Source organism: Pipistrellus kuhlii, unplaced genomic scaffold (genome assembly GCF_014108245.1).
Source record: "Pipistrellus kuhlii isolate mPipKuh1 unplaced genomic scaffold, mPipKuh1.p scaffold_m20_p_3, whole genome shotgun sequence".
Lineage (NCBI taxonomy): Eukaryota > Metazoa > Chordata > Mammalia > Chiroptera > Vespertilionidae > Pipistrellus > Pipistrellus kuhlii.
In genome coordinates, this window is record NW_023425529.1 from 37,668,124 (window position 1) to 37,691,288 (window position 23,165).

Below are 23,165 nucleotides of genomic sequence, written 5' to 3' on the forward strand. Positions count from 1 at the left end.
GGTAGGGAGGGTATGTATGGGAGGGAGGGCAAAGTTAAAATATGTACACAGATAATATTCAATAATTTAATTTTAAAAAAGATACATATTCATATAAATATAAAGAAATACTAAAAAAAAAAAAATGCTAGTAAAAGGCCAGAGAAACCTAAAAAATAATAAATAGTATATACAATTTTAACTCGCAAAGAGAATAGTAGAATAAAAAAATTTGACTTAAAAATATAATTACCCAAAGGAGACCAAAAAAATGAAGGCAGGGAAGTATAGTACAAAATGAAATAAACAGAAAGAAAATCAAAATGGTATATATAAGTCAATAAATAACAATAATTACAATTAGTGTAAATGGACTAACTTTGCCAGTTAAACAGATTATGCATCCTATGTTGTTTTCAAGAAAAACTCCTAAAGTATAAGGGCACTAGGAAATTAGAGGAACAGATATATATAGCAAATGCTATATAAAAAGTTGGGGTAGCTACATTATTACCAGAAATATTTTAACTATACTAATTTTATTTAAAAAGTATTATTAAATGTAGAGTCACTATACAATTGTAAAAGTTTCCATTCAAACTTATGTACCAAAAACATTAGCCTGAAAATGGACAAAGTAAAAAACTGTAATGCTATATGGAATGTGTGACAGATATATATTCATGTTTCAAGTTAATTACTAACAAGCAAATAATTAGTTAAGTATACAAGTAAGAAAGTTTAATTTAACAGACATAGAGAACCCTGTGTACCACAGTTAGGGAATATACATTCTTTTAAAAAAAATACATAGAGCATTTTTTTAATTAATTACCTAAGAGACCACAAAGGTAATATCAAAAAATTTCAAAGAATATGCTTTATATGGATCATGTTATCCAACTACAATGAAATTAAATTAGGATTTAATACAAAAAAAATTTAAATGCTTTTCTAAATAAGTCAAAGAAATCATGATAGAATTTACACAAACTAAGAATTTTTAAAAATTTTGAATGACATGAAAAATATCTATCTAAATGTGTGGGACACAACAATATGACACATTAAAGCAAACTGGTAATTTTAAATAGTAAAATTAGAAAAGAAAATAGCCTGGATACTAACAAGCTAAGCAGATAATTTACATTACAAATAGACCAGTAGGAACAAAATTAAAAACAAAAAAATAGAGCAGAAATTAATGAAGTAAAAACAACAGAACCTTGGCCAGTCTTTCTTAGTGGTTAGAGCATCAAAAGAGTTTGATTCCCAGTCAAGGACACATACCTAGATTGCAGGTTCATTCCCTGGGCATTTGCAGGAGGCAACCAATCAATGAGTCTCTCTCACATTGATATTTCTCTACTCTCCCCACCTGCCCCATCCCATCCACCTTCCTTTCTCCCTTCTACTCTATCTAAAAATAATGGAAAAAATATCAAAATAGCCTCAGGTGAGAATTAATAACAACAGAACAGATAAAAAGCCAATTATTATTTTTTTACAAAGGCAAGCTCTATAGACAATATTAATTAGTAATCAAGGAACTGAAAATTATTACCGCAATAAAATATATTCAGATTAGCAAAAATAAGCAATCTGAACATAGCTTATGTTGATAAGGACATCATAAAAAAACAGGTTCATATACTATTTATAAAGATCTAAATTAGTAAAACTACTTTAGAAAATAATTTGGTAAATCTTATAACAACCGAACATTAGCACACTGACTGACATAGCAATTCTAATCATTAGACTATACCCTAGCTCTTATAGTAAAGTCTGTAATAGAACACAGTTGGAATCAGGCCAATCCATTAACAGGTATAGGACAAAATATTATACAGCAGTGAAAAGGCATGAACTACTACTACAAAGCTCAAAAAGTAGCAAAACCAAACAATTTCTTTTAGGAACACATTTACTCATAAGTTTATAAAACTTTTTCAAAATATGGGAGGAACTGGCACATACAAAATTCATGTATTGGTTACCTCCTGGGGAATGCAAGGGGCCAGAATAGGACTTAGAACAGGCCATACAGCAGTATCGAAGAAAAGCTATTCTTAAACCTGGTGGTGGGTTCATAGCTATTTATTTTATTTATTATTTTGCTTTAAATTTGCATATAGGTTACTAAGTATTATTTTGCATGAATCAAATATTATAGATTAACCAAAGAAATTGTATACGTATATGCATAATCCATGGACACAAACAATAGTATCGTGAAGGCCCGAGGGGGTGGAGGAGGAGGGGTACAGGGTAGAAAGGGGTCGATGGGAGAAGGGAAAAGGGGACATCTAATAGTTTCAACAATAAAGATAAATTTTAAAAATATATTATAAACGAAAACACTTAAAATATGTCAAGCTCTGCACAGCAATTGATATTTAGTAATTGGCATATACTAGTTCTTATTCGTCTTTAAAATTTATAGAAGGAGAATCAAATAATAGTGACAACAATCATCATTAATCAAGATAATTGATAATTGATCAAAATGATTAAAATGTAAAATAACCTAAAAATCACCTTAAATAATTCAGTAAACAATTATATAGGCTATACTTAATTTACAAAATAACTTACCTAATGTGTCACATTTCTCTCTAGCTCCACAAATGTCTTCCCTTAAAAAAAAAACAAAAAAAAAAAAACAAAAAAAAGATTTTGAAGCATTTTCAGAAAATATTTTTGCAATAAGCCAAAACAAAGATAAACAAGCTTTTAACTATTAACACAAACAAACTTCTAAAATCCAGTTCTTAAAAAGCTCTCAATAAGTTTAAACTTAAGAGCTGTGCATAGCAGTAAGCAATGGGTGTTATATAAAAGTGATGGCTATACTGTAAATAGTTGAAGCTTTACCAAGTTTAGGAAAAGCTTTCTAAATGTATTTTTCATCTCATTGCCTTTACTCATACAGCATATATAATTCACTCTGCCCTTGATGTCTCAATGTCATTATGAGTCTCAGTGATTATTCTCTGCTACAAAATAATGATCTTCTCAGATGTGATCTTACTTAGTCCCTAGCCATTTAACTGAAAAGTTCCCTTATCTTTTTCCTTATGGCCTCCTCTTATAGCCCTTTTTCCCCACCATGTTTATGATGTTATCTACAGTCTTTGATGCTTGGCCTCTAAACTATAATCCAGAGCAGAACCATGGACTGATAATAGTCTACTGGGTATAAAATTAAGTCAATTCTGCGTTAGTTTTGCAAAGATATAAAGCACATGGGCTATATGTCTCCAATTACCTCTCAGGGTTCTAAAAGGTGAGGTTTCTACAAATCTGACCCTCAAATGAGAGATTTCTTTCCTTTGAACAACTAAGCAACAGAAAACACCCAACAGACCTGAGATGTAAATATTCTGGTGGCATCAGAGTTGCTGAAACAAAGGTGTGATTTAACAATGGATAATGGTCCTTGCAAATGGATCATCACTTTATAATAGCAGAAGCTGTTTTCCACAGGAGTAAAGAAGTTTGAGAAACACCCCTGCAAAGGCAGCCTAGTAATTAAGGCACTGAGCATCAAAACAAGGAACCAATTTTTTTTAAGTAAAATGATCACTTTGATTGGACAAGCAAATAAATTCCAAAGCTCTTCCTTCCAAGTGACTGAAAGATCAAGTGGAAAATGAACTAAGCCTGTTCTCAGTGCCCTAAATTAATTTCTAAATATTTTTCCTCACTCTCTTTTTTTGCCACTAATAGAATAAGATAATTATTTTGTTAAGGTCACACCATTGCTTAATAACCTAACATTGCTAATTTCCTAAGGAATAACCTCGTGTACTAGTCTGAAAGAAGAGAATAATGCTTTCATTCAATATCACCTTTCATTCAATACAAGTTCTCATAGGACACTCCTATGCATCAAGAAGTATCAGTGAGCATGCAGGAGAAAAAGGATAAGCAATTGCAGTTAGAATTGTTATATTTCTGAAACTGTACCTTGTGATAAGAACAGCAGTATCATGGTGGGAAGGGTGAGCATCATCAAGAACATTCTGAGTTTGTTGCCACAAACAAAAGTTACGTAATGTTGTAGCTGCATTAAAACTGATGACTGGTCCTTCCTGAGCAAAAGAATAAGCAATCCAGTATTACGCAAAACATTCATGGCCTCTTTTCCCTCAAAGCCTATCAGTATCCATGCAATATATCAAAAAACATTTTAATAGGCAAATGAAGTAGCAGGTCTTTCCCTGGTATTCAAACATATGTTGGCAATACTTACAATAGTGTGATCAAAGCAGAATCTAATTAAACCTTCTCAATATAACATCCAGCATTTAAGATCAAAACACTACCTTCTGAAAACTACCATATTCTAAATCCTCCAGCAAACCTATCCTAAAAGCCGAGTGACCTAATGGCAGAATGACCAGTTGACCAGTCGCTATGACACGCATTGACCACCAGAGGTCAGATGCTCAACTCAGGAACTGCCTCCTGGTGGTCAGTGCACTCCCACAGTGGGAACGCCTCTTGGGTGACCAGGATGAGTGGTGCTCCCACAGCGGACCAATCCCCACAGGCCACGTCCCCACCAGAGTATGAATCCCATGCACCAAGCCTCTAGTAGTATTATAAAAGTGAATACATGGATGCTTTTAAACTTTTTTGTTTATTAATGTTTCTTACTCCCTCTGCTATTATTCCATTTTATTTCCATCACAACAGGAAAAGTTAATCTCACTCCAATTAAGTTTTTTAAACAAAAATTGTTAAACTATCTCATTTCTAATAAGTTTTGTAATCTATATATATATTTATTCTAGGAGCCTACAGCAACTAAGATTACTAATTTTAGAACTTTTTCTTACCTGCTCATTATGAATTACAATTAATTTTACAATAACTATGTTTATAAGATTTCCAATACTTGAGTCTTTGTAGATTGCTGAAACCTGCAAGGAAAATGATATATAGGATTAAATGTCTAAAATGAATATTTCTTTTCAAAAGTAAACTGAAACCAGTCCAAGAGCATCAATTCTCCAACTTAGCTGCCCATTGAGAGCTTTTCACATATTCTGATGCTCAGGCCACAGCCTTAGCAATTAAGTCAGAATCTCTAGGGATAAGACTGAGTTATCAATCTCTTAAAATTCCTCAGCATTTATTTTTAATGATTCCAACATGAAGCCAACTCTGAGAACCAGTATCTTAATCCTTGCTGCTGAGATTGGTCCCTGAATCAGCAGCATCCCTATCACTTAGAGCTGATAAGAAATATAAAACCTCGGGCCCCAGAGGTCAGATGCTCAACTACTGAGTCAAAAATCTGCATTTTAACAAGATTCGAACATGCATCAGAACTTGGAAAATACTGTTCTAGATGAATCAAGAAGAAATTCACTTCATTCTGTGTCACAATCCACAATCTATGTGTCATGATACTTCCTAATAAATATGTAAGTTTCACCTATTCTTTTACCTGATTTCTTCTGCCATAGTTGGGTATTTCCAATTCTGATGCTACCCCATCTATATTTGGGATGCTGCCCTAGTCCTCCATCCTGCTGCCGTATCTATTTCTCTATGAATGAAAGCTTGATACAAACCAGCTGACCTTGTCTATAAACATCTTTCCTCCAATTGTCATTGGCTTTCCTTCTAATGAGACTAAAGCTCTAGGAAATGACCTATGCATGCATTGGTCTGTTGATTCAAGCAATCACAGAAGCAGATTTATTTTTCATGAAGTCAAAAGGTCTGCTTTTGTCGTTGATAAACTCTGGCTTTAAAACTCCCATGGATGCCCTGGCCAGTGTGGCTCAGTTGTTTGGAGCATCATCCTGCAAGTGGATTCAATTCTCAATCAGGACACATACATACTCAGGTGGCGGGTTCGATAGAGAGTTTGGGTATATGTGGGAGGCAACCAATTGATGTTTCCCTCTCACATTGATGTTTCTCTTTATCTCCCTCTTCCTCTTTCTAAAATCAATAACAGCATGTTCTTGGGTGAGGATTAAGAAAATAATGAAAAGTAAAAACTCCCATGGACAACTTCAGCTATGGACAACTCCAGTTACCTCAATGTATGCCACAATATCTTCTAAACAGTGATTATATTAATTAATTTTAATGTAAAATACAGATAATAAGCCCTGGCTGGTATGGCTAAGTTGACTGAGCATTGTCCCATGCACCAAAAGGTCTACAGTCAGGGAACATGCCCTGGTTGCCACTTGATCCCCAGTGGGGGGCATGCAGGAGGCAGCCAATTGATCGCTCTCTCTCTCTCTCTCTCTCTCTCTCTCTCTCTCTCTCTCTCTCTCTCTCTTTCTAAATCAATAAAAACATATAGTTTTTTAAGAATACAGATAATAAAATTTTTGGAATATGATGTTATCACTAAAACTGGGTGTAGCTATTCCAAAATTACTCTTTTGTTTGTATACTCCTTCTAGTTAGCATTTCCAAAGCACTGATACCAGGGTTACATGCCATTTAACATGCTTCAAAACCTGCTGTGTTTATAAAATCTAGTATTTTCCTTCAGTATCTCTACCTCCTCACTAATTTTCTTAATGCTTATCATTTCCTTTAAACATTTAAAATGGCAAAGTTTACCCCACTGTGTTCCATATAATTGATACAATTTTCTACATATCAATTGAAATCTTCCATGTTAGAACCCTTCATAATGACCATGCCACACATACATTTAGATAATTATACACATAGATAATTACATATCTAGATAATTCAGATTCAGAAGTAAAAATAAAGTGTCATTGGGATAGTTTTTTATGTATAGCTCTGTAGTCGTTTTAAAAATTAAATTCAATTAAGCAAAAAAGTATTATATAAATTTCAGAAAATGATTTTGAATCATCTCTTTTGTCTATTATAATGCCACAAGTGGCCTGATGAATGGATTTGTGCACATTGAAAGGAAATTAATTAGAAGAAAGGTTTGTGTGATAATTACATTACTGCAAAAAATTACATGTCAAAATAGTATATATAATATCTATATATATAAAAGCTTAAGCGACCAGCTAACTGGCCAGTAGCTATGATGCACAATGACCACAGGGGGAAGACGCTCAACGCACAGGCATGGGAACATGGAACAAACTGACAAATCTCAGAGGGAAATGGGTTTGGGGGAGGATGGGAAGAGATTAACCAAAGATCTTATATGCATAATAGAGGCCCAGTGCACAGATTCATACACCAGTGCAGTCCCTCAACCTGGCCTGTGGAAATTGGGCCAAAACTGTCTGACATCCCTTGAGGGGTCCCGGATTGAAAGGGGCACAGGACAGGCCAAGGGACCCCACCAGTGCACAAATCCATGTACCAGGCTCCTGGTAGTATTATAAAATTAAAACATGTGTGTGATTGGCACCAGCAAGAGTTAGTGCGAGTCAACATTTATTTTTAAACTAGTGGCCCAGTGCAAATTCATGCACATTGAAGTTAATTAGAAGAAATATTTTAATATCGCTATTCACCCTTTCTCTATAATAGAAGTGTCAACCATATTCACGATAGATAATAGCAGATCAAAACACATGTGGGATTGGTGCCAGAGAGAGCTTATCTGTATTGCGCATGCATGAGTCAACTTAGCCTTTTATATATATAGAATAAACTTGTTTAATTAGACCTGCTTTCTGATGTAGCTAAACTTTTCCAGCCCAGTGAAGCACCCCAACTTCTCTTTCAGGTAATTGTCAACAACACAGCAATAAATATCAACACAAAGCAGATTATTATTGCAGGGAGAACAAAGGGTAAAATACTTAACTGCAGCAGTATTTAACTATATTCTGCGCAGTGACAAAACCTGAAGTCATTTTCAAGGTCTACCATTTCTTTCTTCTTTTCAGTAGAGTGAAGTTTCTAAGCTTTCTAAATCTCCCTTTTTTGGATAATAAAAAGAAAATAGGATTCCACCAACTCTCCTGTCTACCTATTCCAGGACTTCTGTGAGGATCAAATGAGATGACGCACAGGAAAACACTTCACAGATATTTGGTTAAAGTGTGAAATGTTTGTACCTGGCTATAAAGCAAGTTGTGCTCCTGGGCTGAAGAAACTGCAAGGAGGCTAGTCCTTGCTAGAGAGAGGAAGTCGGATATTGCTACATGATGTCATTACCCAGCGCCCACAACCGCTGTTTCTGGCCTGGGCTGTGAGATGCATTTTTCACCATGGGAGTCTCGGTAGCGTCAGCTGCATTTTGGTGGGGTCTTGATCTGGGGTGGTGGTGAGGCTTGTGTTCCACTTGGGGGAAGCCAAGTGTTGCTTTGTGGGTGCTAGGTCCGCAGTGCTGTTTATTGTTAAATGGCCTGTTGCTAGGGAGAAGAAGCCAGGCATTGCTATGTGATATTATTACCCAGAGCCCACAGCCACCATTTCCAGGTTGGACTTGGCTGTGGGCCGCATTTTGCACCATGGGATCTTGGCAGCATCTGTTTCAATTTGGTGGGCAGTGGGTCTGTCTCCCACTTGGGGTAAGCCAAGTGTTGCTTTATTGTCACCAGGTCTGTGGTGCCATTTCTCTGTAAATGGCTAGTGAGCATCATAGCAGCTCCTCCACTGAGTGTCTGCCCCCAGCGGTCAGTGTGCATCATAGTGACTGGTCGGACAGTCAGATACTTAGCATATTAATCATATATATAAATAGATAGATAGATAGATAGATAGATAGATAGATAGATAGATAGATAGATTGCCAGTGCATGTCATATGTACCGCTGGTCGGTTGGACAGTAAATGAATAAATTGCAATGTAGTTCACGTTGAATGTCAAGAAAAACAACCAAATTCATGATCAATAATAAGAGAATGAAACACACATGTGCAATTGGTGCCAGCGAGAGCTTTATATGTATTGTTCATGCAAGAATCCACATTTATTTTTAAATTGCCAGTGTGCCTCCTATGTACCAGCCAGTCGGTTGTATGGTTGTATGGTCGGTCACTTAGCCTTTTATATAGAGAGAGATGCATTGTGCAGGGGAAAGCATTATTTTAGTTACCTATTCATTCTTTTTTTTTTCTCCAATAATTTTTTATTGAGTGCCCATTTTGTACCAAATAGTGTATTTAGGCAACATAGACCATCTATACTTAGCACTTATGAGAATTTAAGATAAAACATCATATGCAAGAAAAATAACTGGGTCTTATGATCTTTAAGTCAAAGTAAACTTATTTCTAGCAAAGAGAAATTGCCAATGGCCTACAAATGTGTTCTGGGCAAATCTTTTCAACCAGTGGGCCTAAATTTCCTGTATGTGAATAAAGGTATTTCCAGCTATGAGATATGTTCAAATAATCTGAATCTGTATAAATATGTGACCATATATGTCATCAACTTAACCAGAATACTTATGAGCATGTAAAGGGGTGATCACTCCAAAATAGCAGACCTAAACCCTAAAATGTCTTAAACAGTGGATGTGTGTGTATGTGTGTGTATGTGTGTGTATGTGTGTGTGTATATGTGTGTGTATGCAGGTGTGTGTGTATGTACATATGTATGATAAAGAGTGATGCACTAACACAGAAATGGTATCTTCACTGGCATTAGAATTTGGGCACCACCGCAGCACAACAGAGATATTAACATTAGATAGGGGATTCTTATAGCTACCGTGGTCTCACATCTCAAAGTTGCTAAAGCAGCTCAATTAGTCATAGCCTACACTTTTAAAATATCATGTATTCTAATTTCTGATTTGGCCAATGGGTCAGTAGTAAAAATAACACACCCTCCCCTCTGTACAAAAGTAGAGTAAAATTTTAAAAATTCAGATTTCAAAGGCAAAAGATCTTCCGTGTCACTAGGGGGCAGAAGCCATTCAAGTGATGAAGTAAATCAAGCATTTTCTATAAGTAGCTTCAGAGAATTCTATATGTTTTAGAAAGACATCCAATTAACAGAATGGGATACTTGCTATACAGCTAAACTAAATTTAACAAATTATTTTTGCCTTAAACCTAGATACAATTTGTTTGGGAAAAATTTAAAAATCAAATGTGAGAAAATATTACATCAAACATTTTAGGAAACAGAAAAGACTTCAGTTTACTTACAATTGATATCAGAGTCAGTACATAGTGCTGCAAATTCGGCCCGTGATGATGAACCATTTTAGCGTCAGCTGTCACCATAACTTCCACGTATCTTGGATATGATAAAAACCGTTTTTTCCTGGAATGTAATTGGCTTTTTTCATTTTCCAGTGACACATTTTTTGAAAGGTGTCCAAAAATTATTTCTGTGTCAAGACCTTCATTCATGTTGCTGTAGTTATGAAAAGGTAAAGTGGTTTTCTTTATTTGACTTTCTGGAGGGAAAAAGAATATAATGTGCAGTCATTAAGTGATGGGACTAAAATATGGAGCAAAATAAAATAGTCAAAAATATGTAATACTTACACATCTGCTTCCAATGTGAAACAATAAAAGGACATAACTTACTATTTAAAACAATGTTCTACAGCATTATCATGATCATTATTACTCACAGTAAAAAATGTTCATATTTTCATAGATTGCACTATCAAAACTGTGATTATAAGTTTTAGTTTTACTAAAACTTATCTAAAGCTATGAGTATTCAAAAATATTTTGAGAACATTATGCTAAGTGAAATAACTCAGTCCAAAAGGAGATTAGAACTATATGATTTCACTCATATGTGGGATATTCGTGAACACAAATGAGGCACAGGCAAGCCTCAATGGCAGCTGCCCAATTGCCCAGGGCTGGCCTGAGGTATAGGCAAGACTCATATGGCAGCTGCCCAGCCACCCATGGCCGCTTGAGGCTCAGCTAACCAGGGCTGGCCGAAGCTTGTGCTGCTGGCAGTAGCAGCAGCAGAGGTGTGATGGGGTGTCACCTTCCCCTAATAGCGAGGTTGCCTCCCACCCCTGAGGGCTCCTGGACTATGAGAGGGGGTAGGGTGGGATTAGGGACCCCCAGTCCAGTGCATAAATTTTCATGTACTGGGCTTCTAGTACATTTATAACATTCTATATAATGAGCAAAAAAATTAAGGAAGCACACACCTCAAAGTTTTTTGGCTGTATTAAACAGGTGTAACTGAAGAGGTGGATAGTAAAACTATCAAACTATTGCCCTGGCCAGTGTGGCTCAGTTGGTTGAAACACTGTCTCATGCACTGAAGGGTCTTGGTTTCAATTCCCAGTCAGATACACAGGTTACAGGTTCAGTTCCCAGAGATCCAGTTTTTTTCTCTCTCTCTCTTTCTCTTTTCCATTCTCACATCCTCTCTCTCTAGAACCAACAAAAAACATATCCTAGAGTGAAAACTTAAAAAAAACAACTATCAAAATCTTTTTCAGTGACCTTTAAATCATTTCAATGAACTTGTTTTATTACTGTAATTTTTAATTAAAATATTTTTAAAACAGCATCTATAACTATTTTATAAGCTAAACATTTCATTTCATTACCTTTTTTGACTTAAGTGGAGTAACAAATACTCAAGTGACCTTTCCAAATACCCTAAATAAATGTGCATATTCAAAGCTCATTTGCCAATTCAATTACATCATCTTATGCAATGGTTGTCTATTTATGTTCCATCAAGTCAAATGGTAAAAAGATTTCTTGTCTTTTATTAATAACAACTGTCAAATAAACCAAAACTAATTTAGACCAAAATAAATCATGAACATCATACAACAACAATAAACAGTGAGTATAATCCTCATTATAGCATACTGTATTCTGAAATGTAAGGATTTTGTTAAAAGTTAATAATCCAGAAGAATATAAACTACTAAAAATTGTTAAACAATAATGTAATTAGAAACATGTAATTCTACTTGAATTTCCCACATCTTAGGGGGGAAAAATGCTGTAATACATGTCATTCAATAGAATTTAAAAATACCTCTGCATTTATTTAAGAAAAAAATAAATTGGACATTCCAATCAACTTAGTTTCGGGAATTTGTGCTCCTCGACATATGCTGTTCAAAAGTGATTTACTCAATGTACCATTAAGTTCAGTCGACAATTCTTCCTTAGCAAGACTTTCTTGATAATGAGGGCAGTATGTTGATTTACTTTCTGGCATGATCTCCTTGTCTCATTGCCGATGGGCTCTTGGATGAGCACGCGTCTAGCATACCATACCATTAACATGAAACAGCTACCAGCCACTCTCCTAGACCGAGAATCTGATTGGCATGCTTGAACAAATTTCTTTAAGCTACAATAGGATCCTGTGCCAACTTTGAGAATTACAATGCATGAAATGAGGCTCTTAATTATATTCTGTCACAGAGTGGTACTCGAAACGTGGCCTGTAACTGAGCTAGAATTGACATTAGAACTGAACATGATATAAATCTAACTATCTCTGCGCTTATGGCTTAAGAATTTAATGACAATATGAATACCTAACAGAACTGGTTACTTATTTTAGATTTAGGTAACTATTACACAATTTTTTCCTGCACCCCTTCATTCATTTCTCACCATCATGGGAAGAAATTATCATTGACATACCTACTTTATAGATGGGAGAAAATGTAAAAATGGAATCCCTGCTTTGTGGAGAAAAAAATGTTATAGAATACTAGAGGCATGGTGCATGAAATTCTTGCATGGGGGCAGGGGAGGGGGTTGTCCCTCAGCTCAACCTGCACCCACTCCAATCTGGAAACCCTCAAGGGATGTCTGACTGCCCATTGGGATCAGATTTAAACAGGCAGTCGGACATCCCTCTCACAATCCAGGACTGCTGGCTCCCAATTGCTCGCCTGCCTGACTTCCTGATTGCCTCTAACCACTTATGCCTGCCAGTGTGATCACCCCCTAACCACTCCCATGCCAGCCTGATTGATGTCTAACTGCTTCCCTGCCAGCCCGTTTGCCCCCAACTTCCCTCCTCTGCCAGCCTGGTCACCTATAACTGCCCTCCCCTATAGGGTTGATCGCCTTCAACTGCCCTCCCTTGCAGGCCTGGCCCCTCCCAACCACTCTCCCCTGCTGGCCATCTTGTGTTCACATACGGGCAGGATTTTTGACCACACGGGGGCAGCCATATTGTGTGTTGGAGTGATAGTCAATCTGCATATTACTCTTTTATTTGATAGGATAGAGGCCTGGTGCACGGGTGGAGACCAACTGGTTTGCCCTGAAGGGTGTCCGGATCAGGATGGGGATTCCCTTGGGGCATGGGCATGGGGCAGCCTGGGCAAGGGGCCTATGGTGGTTTGCAGGCTGGCCATGCCCCAGTGACCTAAGTGGAGGCCCTGGTATCTGGGATATATTTACTTTCTACAATTGAAACTTTGTAGCCTGGAGTGGAGCCAAGGTTCCTGCTCGCTCAGTGGGGGCAGCCATTTCTGTTTGGATTTTTTTACCTTCTACAATTGAAACTTTGTAGCCTTGAGTGGTGGCTTAGGCCTGCTAGGGCAGGCGGAAAGATTGGCTCCCTCTGTTGCCAGGGAAATGCCTCCCTCCTGCTCTCTATGGCTGCAGTCATCTTTGTTATGTTTATTTGCATACTCGCTCTGATTGGCTGGTGGGCATGGCTTGTGCAGCAGAGTGGTAGTTAATTTGCATATTACTCTTTTATTAGGCAGGATAATTAGAAACCCATAATTCCACTTGAAAATCCTACTAGCACCTTATACTCAAAATTGACAAACCTCAACCTATCATCCTTCTTCTATTCCCAGTTTCCCTATTTCTACAACAATGAGCAATAATCTCGTAATATCCATAATTCATACTAAACTGTATATTACCATGGGGTCCTTCTTTACTCTTTGTATATGGTCACCAAATTTTTTCCATTTCTCCTTCAAAACATCCCTAGTATTATACCTGTTGTCAACAATGCCCTTGCCTCTAAATTCATTCAGGTCTTTTTCACCTAAATTTAATAATTTCTAAATTATTAGAATCATGAATGCAAAATCAGATATAAAGTTTCCCAAATAGTCTTGCCATCTTCAGTCTCTCTTTTTTTTTTTTTTTCATTTAAAAAAAATATATTATATTGATTTTTTACAGAGAGGAAGGGAGAAAGATAGTTAGAAATATCAATGAGAGAAAAACACCTATCAGCTGCCTCCTGCACACACCCTACTGGCAACCAAGGTACATGCCATTGACCGGAATCCAACCTGGACCTTTCAGTCCGCAGGATGATGCTTTATCCACTGAGCCAAACCTATTTTGACACCATCTTCAGTCTCTTATCCCTCCTGTTCATCCTATGTTTATGTCCAGAAAAGATTAATTTTTAAGAATATATCTTTTATCTCACCTTCATTTCCATGGATTCTCATTGCCCATAAGATGAAGTTCAAACCCCTGACAACCATCAGCTACCCACTAAACATGCTCATCATCACCACTATCATTAAGCCATAAACCTTCTATAGACTGAGAGCACTGTTGGACAATGTGTTCTGCCCTAGTAAGTGCTCAATAAATGTTCATGAAAAAGGAGCAAAAGGATTAAGAGGAAGAAAGAAAGAATGATGAAAGTTGGGAGATGAAAAAAAGGAAGAGAGAAAGGGAGACTGAAGAAAGGAATACACTGAGGAACAAGGCAAAGGAAGGTTTATCAGACCAGAACTTCAAGGTAAGTGTAATACTACCTTGTATGTAACAATGTACAACCATAGCAATCCAAAGATGAAGAGGTTGCCTTGGATTTTCCTGATATGAAATATAAAATTCACTTTGGTCTCTGTACAGAAGCCAGAATTGATACTAGTAATTTGTATTTCACCATATGCGAAAACAGATTTTATACCTGTTCAATATAGCATGTAACCACCCATTCTAAACGAGGGCATTAAATCAAATGAACCATATTTTAGACCTGGAGTAGGGAAACTTTTCTCTGCCCAGGGCCACTTTGATATTTATTAACATCATTTGCAGGCCATACAAAATTATCAACTTAAAAATGTGCCCACTATATTTGGTCAGATATTTAATTAACTCACCGTTATTGCCTTGGCCATGCTAGACCAAATGATTTTTTGGGCCTTATATGGCCTATGGACCGGATATTCCACACCCCTGTTCTAGACTGTCAACATTTCAAACCACTTGTTAAATGCTTAACAAGACTCCCAACTCAAAGAACTGGCTGTGCTTTGAAATAAAGAACAATCATATCAATATACTGTGAAACCAACTTATGTTTTCCTATGATTTAAACTGTTTTCTGTATTTATTATATGCTCTATATTGCCACATTGAATTTTGTTACTAATACTACTATTGCCAATAACAAACACAGTATGTAATGAGTGCTTGCTATGTACCAAGTACTGGTACACTTCATTTAAATTATCTTCTTTACTAATAACAACTATATAAGGTTGATGTTATTATTCTCATTTGTACACGAAGAAAATGAGGAACAGAAGGTTAAATAAACTGTCACTTAATAAAATATAATTTAAAACCTATTAAGTTTTTAAAACATTAGTATTCTATGGCAAAACTTCTGAAAATCTATAGTCCTCTATCGTTTGTCAATATTATTAGAAATCCCAACCACTCTTACAGAATTGTGGCACAGAGCTTATAAAATGCTTCATGTTAAAGACATTCACAATAATTAGAACTGCGCCTACTGCTACTAATTGTGCAGAAGATTGTGGACTTGCCCGTGGTCAGCTGAAACTTGAAACAACATAAAAGAATCATTACATCATTAGTCCTTATTGCATCCCTGAACCAGTCACTATTACAGTGCAGATTTTGAAACGGATGTGACACAGGTTACATGAAATTTCATCAGCCACCAACTAAGTGGCATAACAAAGAAATGAATTCAGATTTCCTCAATATCAGTTATTACATCTGAATTCCACATTGCATGACTCTTCTAAAGGTCATATGTGGTAATACATGTAGAATGTGAAGAATTTAGTAAGCGGGATCATAATGGAAAATGATGCCTCCTTCAAAACTAAAAGAGGAACTAGTTACTCATATTCATGAAAATACGGGTCTAGTTCTTGCATTACAGAAATATAGAGCTGAGTCAAGATTTGGATATAAATCCATTTATTTTTCCCTTCACATTCTTTTCTATTTCCCCCCAAGGCGCCCTCCCCCCCGCCCCAGAAATCACCACACTGTTGCCCATGGATATAAATACACTTAGCTCTACGATGCACAGACTTGAGAAAAATCTGCTACTGTCCGATCACTGTAATGGCCGTAAAAGAAGAAGAAAAGAAAAAAAGGAGGGCACTGGAAACCTCCCAAATTACTCCCATTATTCCCACATCCAGTAAAAAATTCTAGTTCCTTTTGCAAAGTGTGCTAAAAGGGCAAAGAGCACACTGGTCAAGTATTACAGAGTAAATACCCTTTCTTCCACATTCTCAAGAATCCAACCCATGGGGATTGCTCTAAAGATGCAGGATAGATTTGCCTAATAAGCTGAATCAAGGATTCTTGCTCAGATCATGAGTTGAAAATAAGCACACACTCATTAATAAATTCAAAACTGTTAACATTTTTTTAGGTGAGAAGAAATATTCACTAGCTGTCTCTTCACAGCTTTTGGCTTCCCAATCTCTACACTGGAAGAGTATAGAAGCGGAACTGTGTATCCCTTTGCACTTTGCAAAAGTGCTTTCCACATCTTCAAATCCTATCCTTTGTCAGAAAATTTAAGCAAAATGAGACTAAGACAAACTAGCCAATAATAAAAGTTAGGTAACTTTAGATGGACAACTGTACATATAACAATGTGATACTCCAAACTCCCACTCTAGTACTTCTTGAAAAGATGTTTGATAATCTTAAAAGGTAAATTCATTCTTTAAAGAAAAATCAGTCATTCAGAATTCATGCTTAGCACATATAGAAAACTTATTTTGCAAGTATGTGTGGCTGCTGAAGTTAGGATATACAGCATAACGTTATTAAAACTGACAACAGTTCCAGACTCTACCTACCTATCTTATCTTGTTACTAGAGGCCAGGTGCATGGATACTTGCACTGGTGGGGTCCCTCAGCCTGGCCTGCGCCCTCTCACAATCTGGGGCCCCTCAGGTCAGACTGCCAGTTTCAGCCCAATCCTAGCCTGCAGGAATCCAGCCGAAACTGGCAGTCCGACATCCACCAAGGATGTAGTAGTGCATGAAGCAGCAGGCAACCGGGGAGGAGCCCAAGCCAGGCACTGTGCTGCTCCCACTCATCCTGGCCCCACTGCGCTCACCAGCTGTGAGACCAGTGTCTGGCACGCGTCAGTCAGCTGAGCGGCCCTCTCTCTGTGAGAGCACACTGACCACCTGAGGTAAGCTCCTGCATTGAGCACCTGCCCCCTAGTGGTCAGTGCACATCATAGTGACTGGTCAAATGGTCAACTGGTCGAAAGATTGATCAGTCACTTAGGGTTATATATATATAGACTAGAGGCCTGGTGGATGAAAATTCATGCACTGGAGAGTGGGGTCCCTCAGCCCAGCATGCCCCCTCTCACAGTCCAGGAGCCCTCAGGGGTGATCAGGGGAAGGCAACACCTCCATCACACCTCTGCTACTGCCACTGCCAGCAGCACACGCCTTGGCCAGTCCTGGTTTCCTGAGCCTCGGGCAGTCCTGGGCGCTGGGAAGCCGACATCCGAGACTTTCCTATGCCTCAGGCTGGCCCTGGGCAGCTGGGGGGCTGTGAGGACTAGGGGACTCCACTGGCAGGCGCACAGGGCTGGGCTGGTCATGCTGTGCCTGCGGGGCTGAGGAGACTGGGTGTCGCCATCTTGTGGCTGTAGGAGCCACCATATTTGAGGACATGACAGCAATTAGAATATTCCCTCCTTATTGACTGTAGGTGCTGCCATCTTTCAGGACAGGGGAGTCAATTAGCATATTCCCTCTTTATTGGCTTTGGGCACTGCCATCTTTGAGGGTATAGCATTCAATTAACATATTCCCTCCTTATTGGCTTTGGGCACCACCATCTTTGAGGGTGTGACAGTCAATTAGCATATTCCCTCCATATTGACTATGGGCACTACCATCTTTGTGAACAGTGTGAGAGGGTCAATTAGCATATTCCCTCTTTATTAGATAGGATTTTTGATGAGCCTTCAGGGCAGTCCATTTCTAAAATATATCCATTTACCATGATTTAACAGAAAATATAACTCCCTTTGTTCTCCAGACTTTCACAAGGTTGTTCCTGAGTTAGAAGAGTTCCCACATTATCTGACAATCTGCCTCGTGGATGTGGAATAATTCCCAAAATGCTTTGAGGTCCTTTTAAGTACTAAGCACCCTCAAAATGCAAAGTCAGTTTCAAGTGGTTATTTACAAATATTGTAATCTCTCTATTTGCTCTATCAATTCCAGTTTAGGTATAAGACTATTTTTCCACACAAAGTAACTTGTTTAAACCAGCATGAGCATTTCCTATTATGTTATTAATAATGACTTCTGTTATTTTTATTGAATATTTTTAAAACTAAGTTATAACTCATAAAAATCTAAAATGTAATCTAAGCTTAGACTCTAACTCAGTCTTTATTCTAATGTCCCTCCAGCCATTATAATTGACTCCTCCGGGCTCTATAATTCCTAAAACAGCTTTTGACTGAAAATAAAATTCTCATGAAAAATTACTCATCTATTAATATTTGCTTAAAAGATTTTTAAAAATAAGAAAAAAGCATTTTCCAAAATAAATTTAACATTGAAAAGCTTAGTTCTAATTACAAGCCCTCACTAAATGAATATAAAATGTTAAAAATAAAAATACTATGTTATCTTAGTAGTACTTACATCTTTATTATGGAATCAGTTTTTGTCCACATTGCTTTTGTCAGCTTTTATCAAGGCCACTATTTTTTATTTTTTTTTTACAAAAGTGGGGGGAGGGGGGAATCAAACTCTAAGATCACTGATAGATTGAACTTTTATTTTCAAGTGGGCATTTTGTTTTTTTATTTTATCCTACCACAGCACAGAATAAAACACCACCTTTTAAAAGAATGTTTTTGTCAATCTTACCACCATGTTCATCTAACATCCAGGCGCATTTGTGTATATACAAAAGAAGTTGCAAACTACAGACTCACAGGTCAGACTGAGGGAGTTTTTTCCCTTCAGAGGTCTGGCTCTCTTCCAAGGAAGAAAAGCCCAAGAAAGCAGCCTGCTCGGGGGAGATCCAGAGGTCTGGATGTTCTCCCCATGAAATAGTGTGTCTGTCGCCTGACCTGGCAATGGGCCGGACTCTCACTCCCAAGAAATGAAGTTCCCTAAGTGAGGAATATGGACCATCGTCATCCTTGGCATGTATACTCATTGTGAGAGCAGCCCCGTCTGTCTCCGTGTCTTTAAATAGGGCTGCTTTTGAATGCTGCCATACTGAATCAGATTCTAATTGCAAATAATTAAAATCTTTGCTTCCTCTTCAGGAGGAAAGCATCACATGGCTAAGCAGGAGGGAGCCAGAGATTAACATTTACTTCACTAAGCATTTGCAATTAAGTTGTGTTTGCTAGACCAACCAGAGGAAAACTGTAAAATGAGCTATATGGCTGATTAATGATCGAATACCTTAGATAGAAAGTTTCACATTTTATTGCTCCTCATAAATATTTTCAGTTATTTTTCACTTCTGTCCTTTACCTGATGAGTAAATCTAAAAGACTATTGAGTGTATAAAATAAAAATGATAACATCCTTAAGCAGCCCATTTATTATTTTAATCAGTCTCTTACAATAAGCACTAATTTTCTTTGCTCTTTTCCTATACAACCAGAGAAAATTTTAAACCAAATTCACTCATAAACATTGATATACAAATGGTGAGAACCCAAGGTGGACTTGCCATGTGAAAATCAAATGGCTGAACAAAGGGAAAAATACATGTTTACCTCAGTATATGCAGAGGGAAAGGGTTTTGATAAAATTCAATATCCATTCATAATAAAAATTATTAACCTAGTAATTTAGGGGAACTTCCTTAATCATCTAAAGGGCACTAAAGAAAAACCAACAGACATTGTTCATATCAGAAAAGGTTGAAAGCTTTCCCTTTAAAATTCATGATGAGGTAAGAATTTTCACTATTGTCATTTTTATTCACTGCTATTTTGGAATCTTAGCCAGTGCAATAAAGAAAAATAAATAAAATAATGAAAGATTGGAAAGGGAAAAATAACTGTCTACATGATGTTCACATACAAAATCCAAAAGTATCAATAGATAAACTATTAGAATATATGAGCAAAGTTGAACATAAGTTCGATATAAGAAAAATCCTTGTATCTGTATGTAGAAGTAATAATTCAAAAATGCAATCTATAAATATAAAGGCCTAAACGACTGAACAGCCAGTCGCTATGACACACACTGACCACCAAGGGGCAGATACTCAACACAGAAGCTTCCCCCTGGTGGTCAGTGCACTCCCACAGGGGGAGCACAGCTACACTGATGGACCCCACCTGGCGGCCCACCAGCCCGGAGCAGCCACTCACTTCCTCAGTAGTCTGTAGGTCCACTCTCCAGAAAGCAGGCCAGGCAACGACAGACCAGTGCTGCTAGCATGATCCCAACAGTGTCGCCTGCCTCCTGGAAGTCAGCTGAAGCTAAAGCCGCTTCCCCACCCTAGACACTCAAAAAGGAAGAAAGGATATAAAAGTGTCTGCCAGGTGGCTTCTGACAACCGGCTCGAAAACCAGCAGGATGGATTCGGATCCTGAGCTGACAAAGGCAACCCACTGCCCACCCAGAAGGCCAATCACTTCCCGGCCTCCACCCTCCAACCCTCCTAGGGACCCCACCCATGCACGAATTCATGCACCAGGCATCTAGTTTTAAATAGCAAATCACTTACAATTAAAAACTGACTAAATGTTCAAAAAGAAATATAAATAATGTGGGAAATGAAGGCAAAATGGATAATATACCATATTTATGAATTAGAAGACAGATTATAAAGATGTCATTTCATCAAATTAATCTATTGATTCAATAAAATTCAGTCATATCATTTTGCTTTTATGGAAACCAATAAGCTGATTCTAAAATTTATAGGTAAATGCAAAGGATCAAGAATAACCAAGACAAACTGATGGCTGCCAGATGGGAGTGGGTATTGTATACTGGGTGAAAAAAGTGAAGGGATTAAGAAGTTCAAATTAATAGTTACAAAATGGTTATGAGGATGTAAACTACAGCATAGAGAATATAGTCAATACTATTGTAATAACAATGTATGGTGCCAACTGAGGACTTGAATTATCATGGAGACCACTTTGGAAATTTTAAGGTCTAACCACTATGCAATACACTTGAAATTAATATAAAATATTGAATATCAACTGTAATTTAAAAAAAGAATAACCAAGATAATCTTGAAGAACAAAGTCAAGGGCTGCTTCTACTACATTTCAAGACTTATAATAGTGCTATAATATTTAAGGCAGTTTTGGCACAATGAGTAAAAATAGGCCAGAGGAAGAAATAGCACTGTCTAAAGCAGATCCACAGGCAGGGATACTTTTCTGAATAAATATTATATACGCTAAATATTTTTAATTCCTATGAAATATTTCAATTAACTGTTACAAAATAAGGTTTCATTGACTATGTTTTGATAGTTTTATGAAACTATTTTTGGATTTTGCAAAAGAAATAATCAAAGTTTGAAATTGATACATTGAGTTCTTATTTCAAACAAGTATTTTATTTCTTTTTATTTAATGCTATATCTCAAAGTTTAATATAGCACCTTTTTAAAATGAAGGTTTTTACAACAGGATTAGTTCCAATAAAGAGGCCTAAAGATAGTTTATCTAATAAAGGTCCTTTATAATATCTTAGTTTTATAACTTTTATTCATACAAATATTCTTGAACCTATTCCAAACCACACAACATTAAGATCAACCATTTCTAGTTTGCAAACTTTAATAATCAGCTCCAAATAGTGGTCTTTGAATTTTCAATACCACCTAGACAATTAATTATGCCTACCTTATTGAAAATCTTTCTTCACTAGGCTTTGGGGAATAAATTTCTCAATTGTCTTACTATACCCCTGGCCTCTACTTTTCAATCTCCTAATGCTCTCCTCATCTCTCCAACTACTAAATATTGACATGCCCCATAGTTAATCCTTGGACATTTTTCTCTTCTATATCTAATCCATTCCCTATAAAATCTCAAACAGCCTTCTATCTTTAAATATAATTTATATTCTAACTCCTACATTGTTATCTCAAGCTCAGGCTCCCATAATGACCTTCCAACTCATGTATTCTATTGTCTACTTGACATTTCCTCCCTTTAGATTTCTAATTGGCACCTCATACTTAAAATGTCAAAACCTACTCCTGATACTCCATCCTAAGCTTGTGGTTCCCACAGACTTCCCAATCTCAATAAATAACAACTCCATCTTTCCAGTTGCCCTGGGAGGAAAGGGAGAACCATCTTTGAATACTCTGTGACAACTCTCCTACTCTCAACCTCAACCCCTGCCCTCACCCACCCACCTATCAGTTGGATCATCAAAATGGACAGTGTCAGTCCACTTCTCACTAACTTCATGGCTACCACCCTGATTCAAGACCTCATCATTTCTCAACATGATTATTTCAGTATCCTCCTAACTCTCTTTGATTATGCTTTTGTTCTACTAGTCTTTTCTTTATCCAACAAAATAAATAATCCCTTTAAAACATAAGCCTTTCACCCAGATGGTATGGTCCAGTGGTTGAGCATCGAGAACCAACAAGTCATGTTTGGATTCCAGTCAGGACACATGCAGGAGGCAGCCAATCAATGATTCTCTCTCTTTTTCTCTCCATTCCTCTCTGAAATCAATAAAAATATATTTTTTTAAAAAGGATGTGCCTTTTATTTCTTCTTCTTCTCTAATAACAATAGCTAGTACTTCCAGCACTATGCCAAACAGGAATGGTGAGAGTGGGCATCCCTATCTTGTTTCTGTTCTTAGGGGAAATTATTTTAGTTTTTGCCCATTGAGAATGATGTTGGCTGTGGGTTTGTCATATATGGCTTTTATTATGTTGAGGTATGATCCTTCTATTCCCACCTAGTTGAGAGTTTTTATCAAGAAATGGTGTTGGCTTTTGCCAAATGCTTTTTCTGCATCAATTGATATGACTATGTGATTTTTATCTCTTAATTTGTTTA

General features: G+C 37.0%; 1 protein-coding gene across 1 annotated transcript in view; it reads right to left on the bottom strand.

Annotated features, from left to right (window-relative positions):
- Nucleotides 1-23,165, bottom strand: part of ADAMTS20 (ADAM metallopeptidase with thrombospondin type 1 motif 20) — a 167,425-nt gene that overhangs the window by 106,271 nt on the left and 37,989 nt on the right. Inside the window, exons 4-7 of the mRNA XM_036457992.2 lie at nucleotides 10,066-10,319; nucleotides 4,827-4,910; nucleotides 3,952-4,076; nucleotides 2,578-2,618 (exon numbers count right to left, since the gene is read on the bottom strand). Coding sequence (XP_036313885.1) covers nucleotides 2,578-2,618; nucleotides 3,952-4,076; nucleotides 4,827-4,910; nucleotides 10,066-10,319 — 504 coding nt within the window. The remainder of the gene's footprint in view (nucleotides 1-2,577; nucleotides 2,619-3,951; nucleotides 4,077-4,826; nucleotides 4,911-10,065; nucleotides 10,320-23,165) is intronic.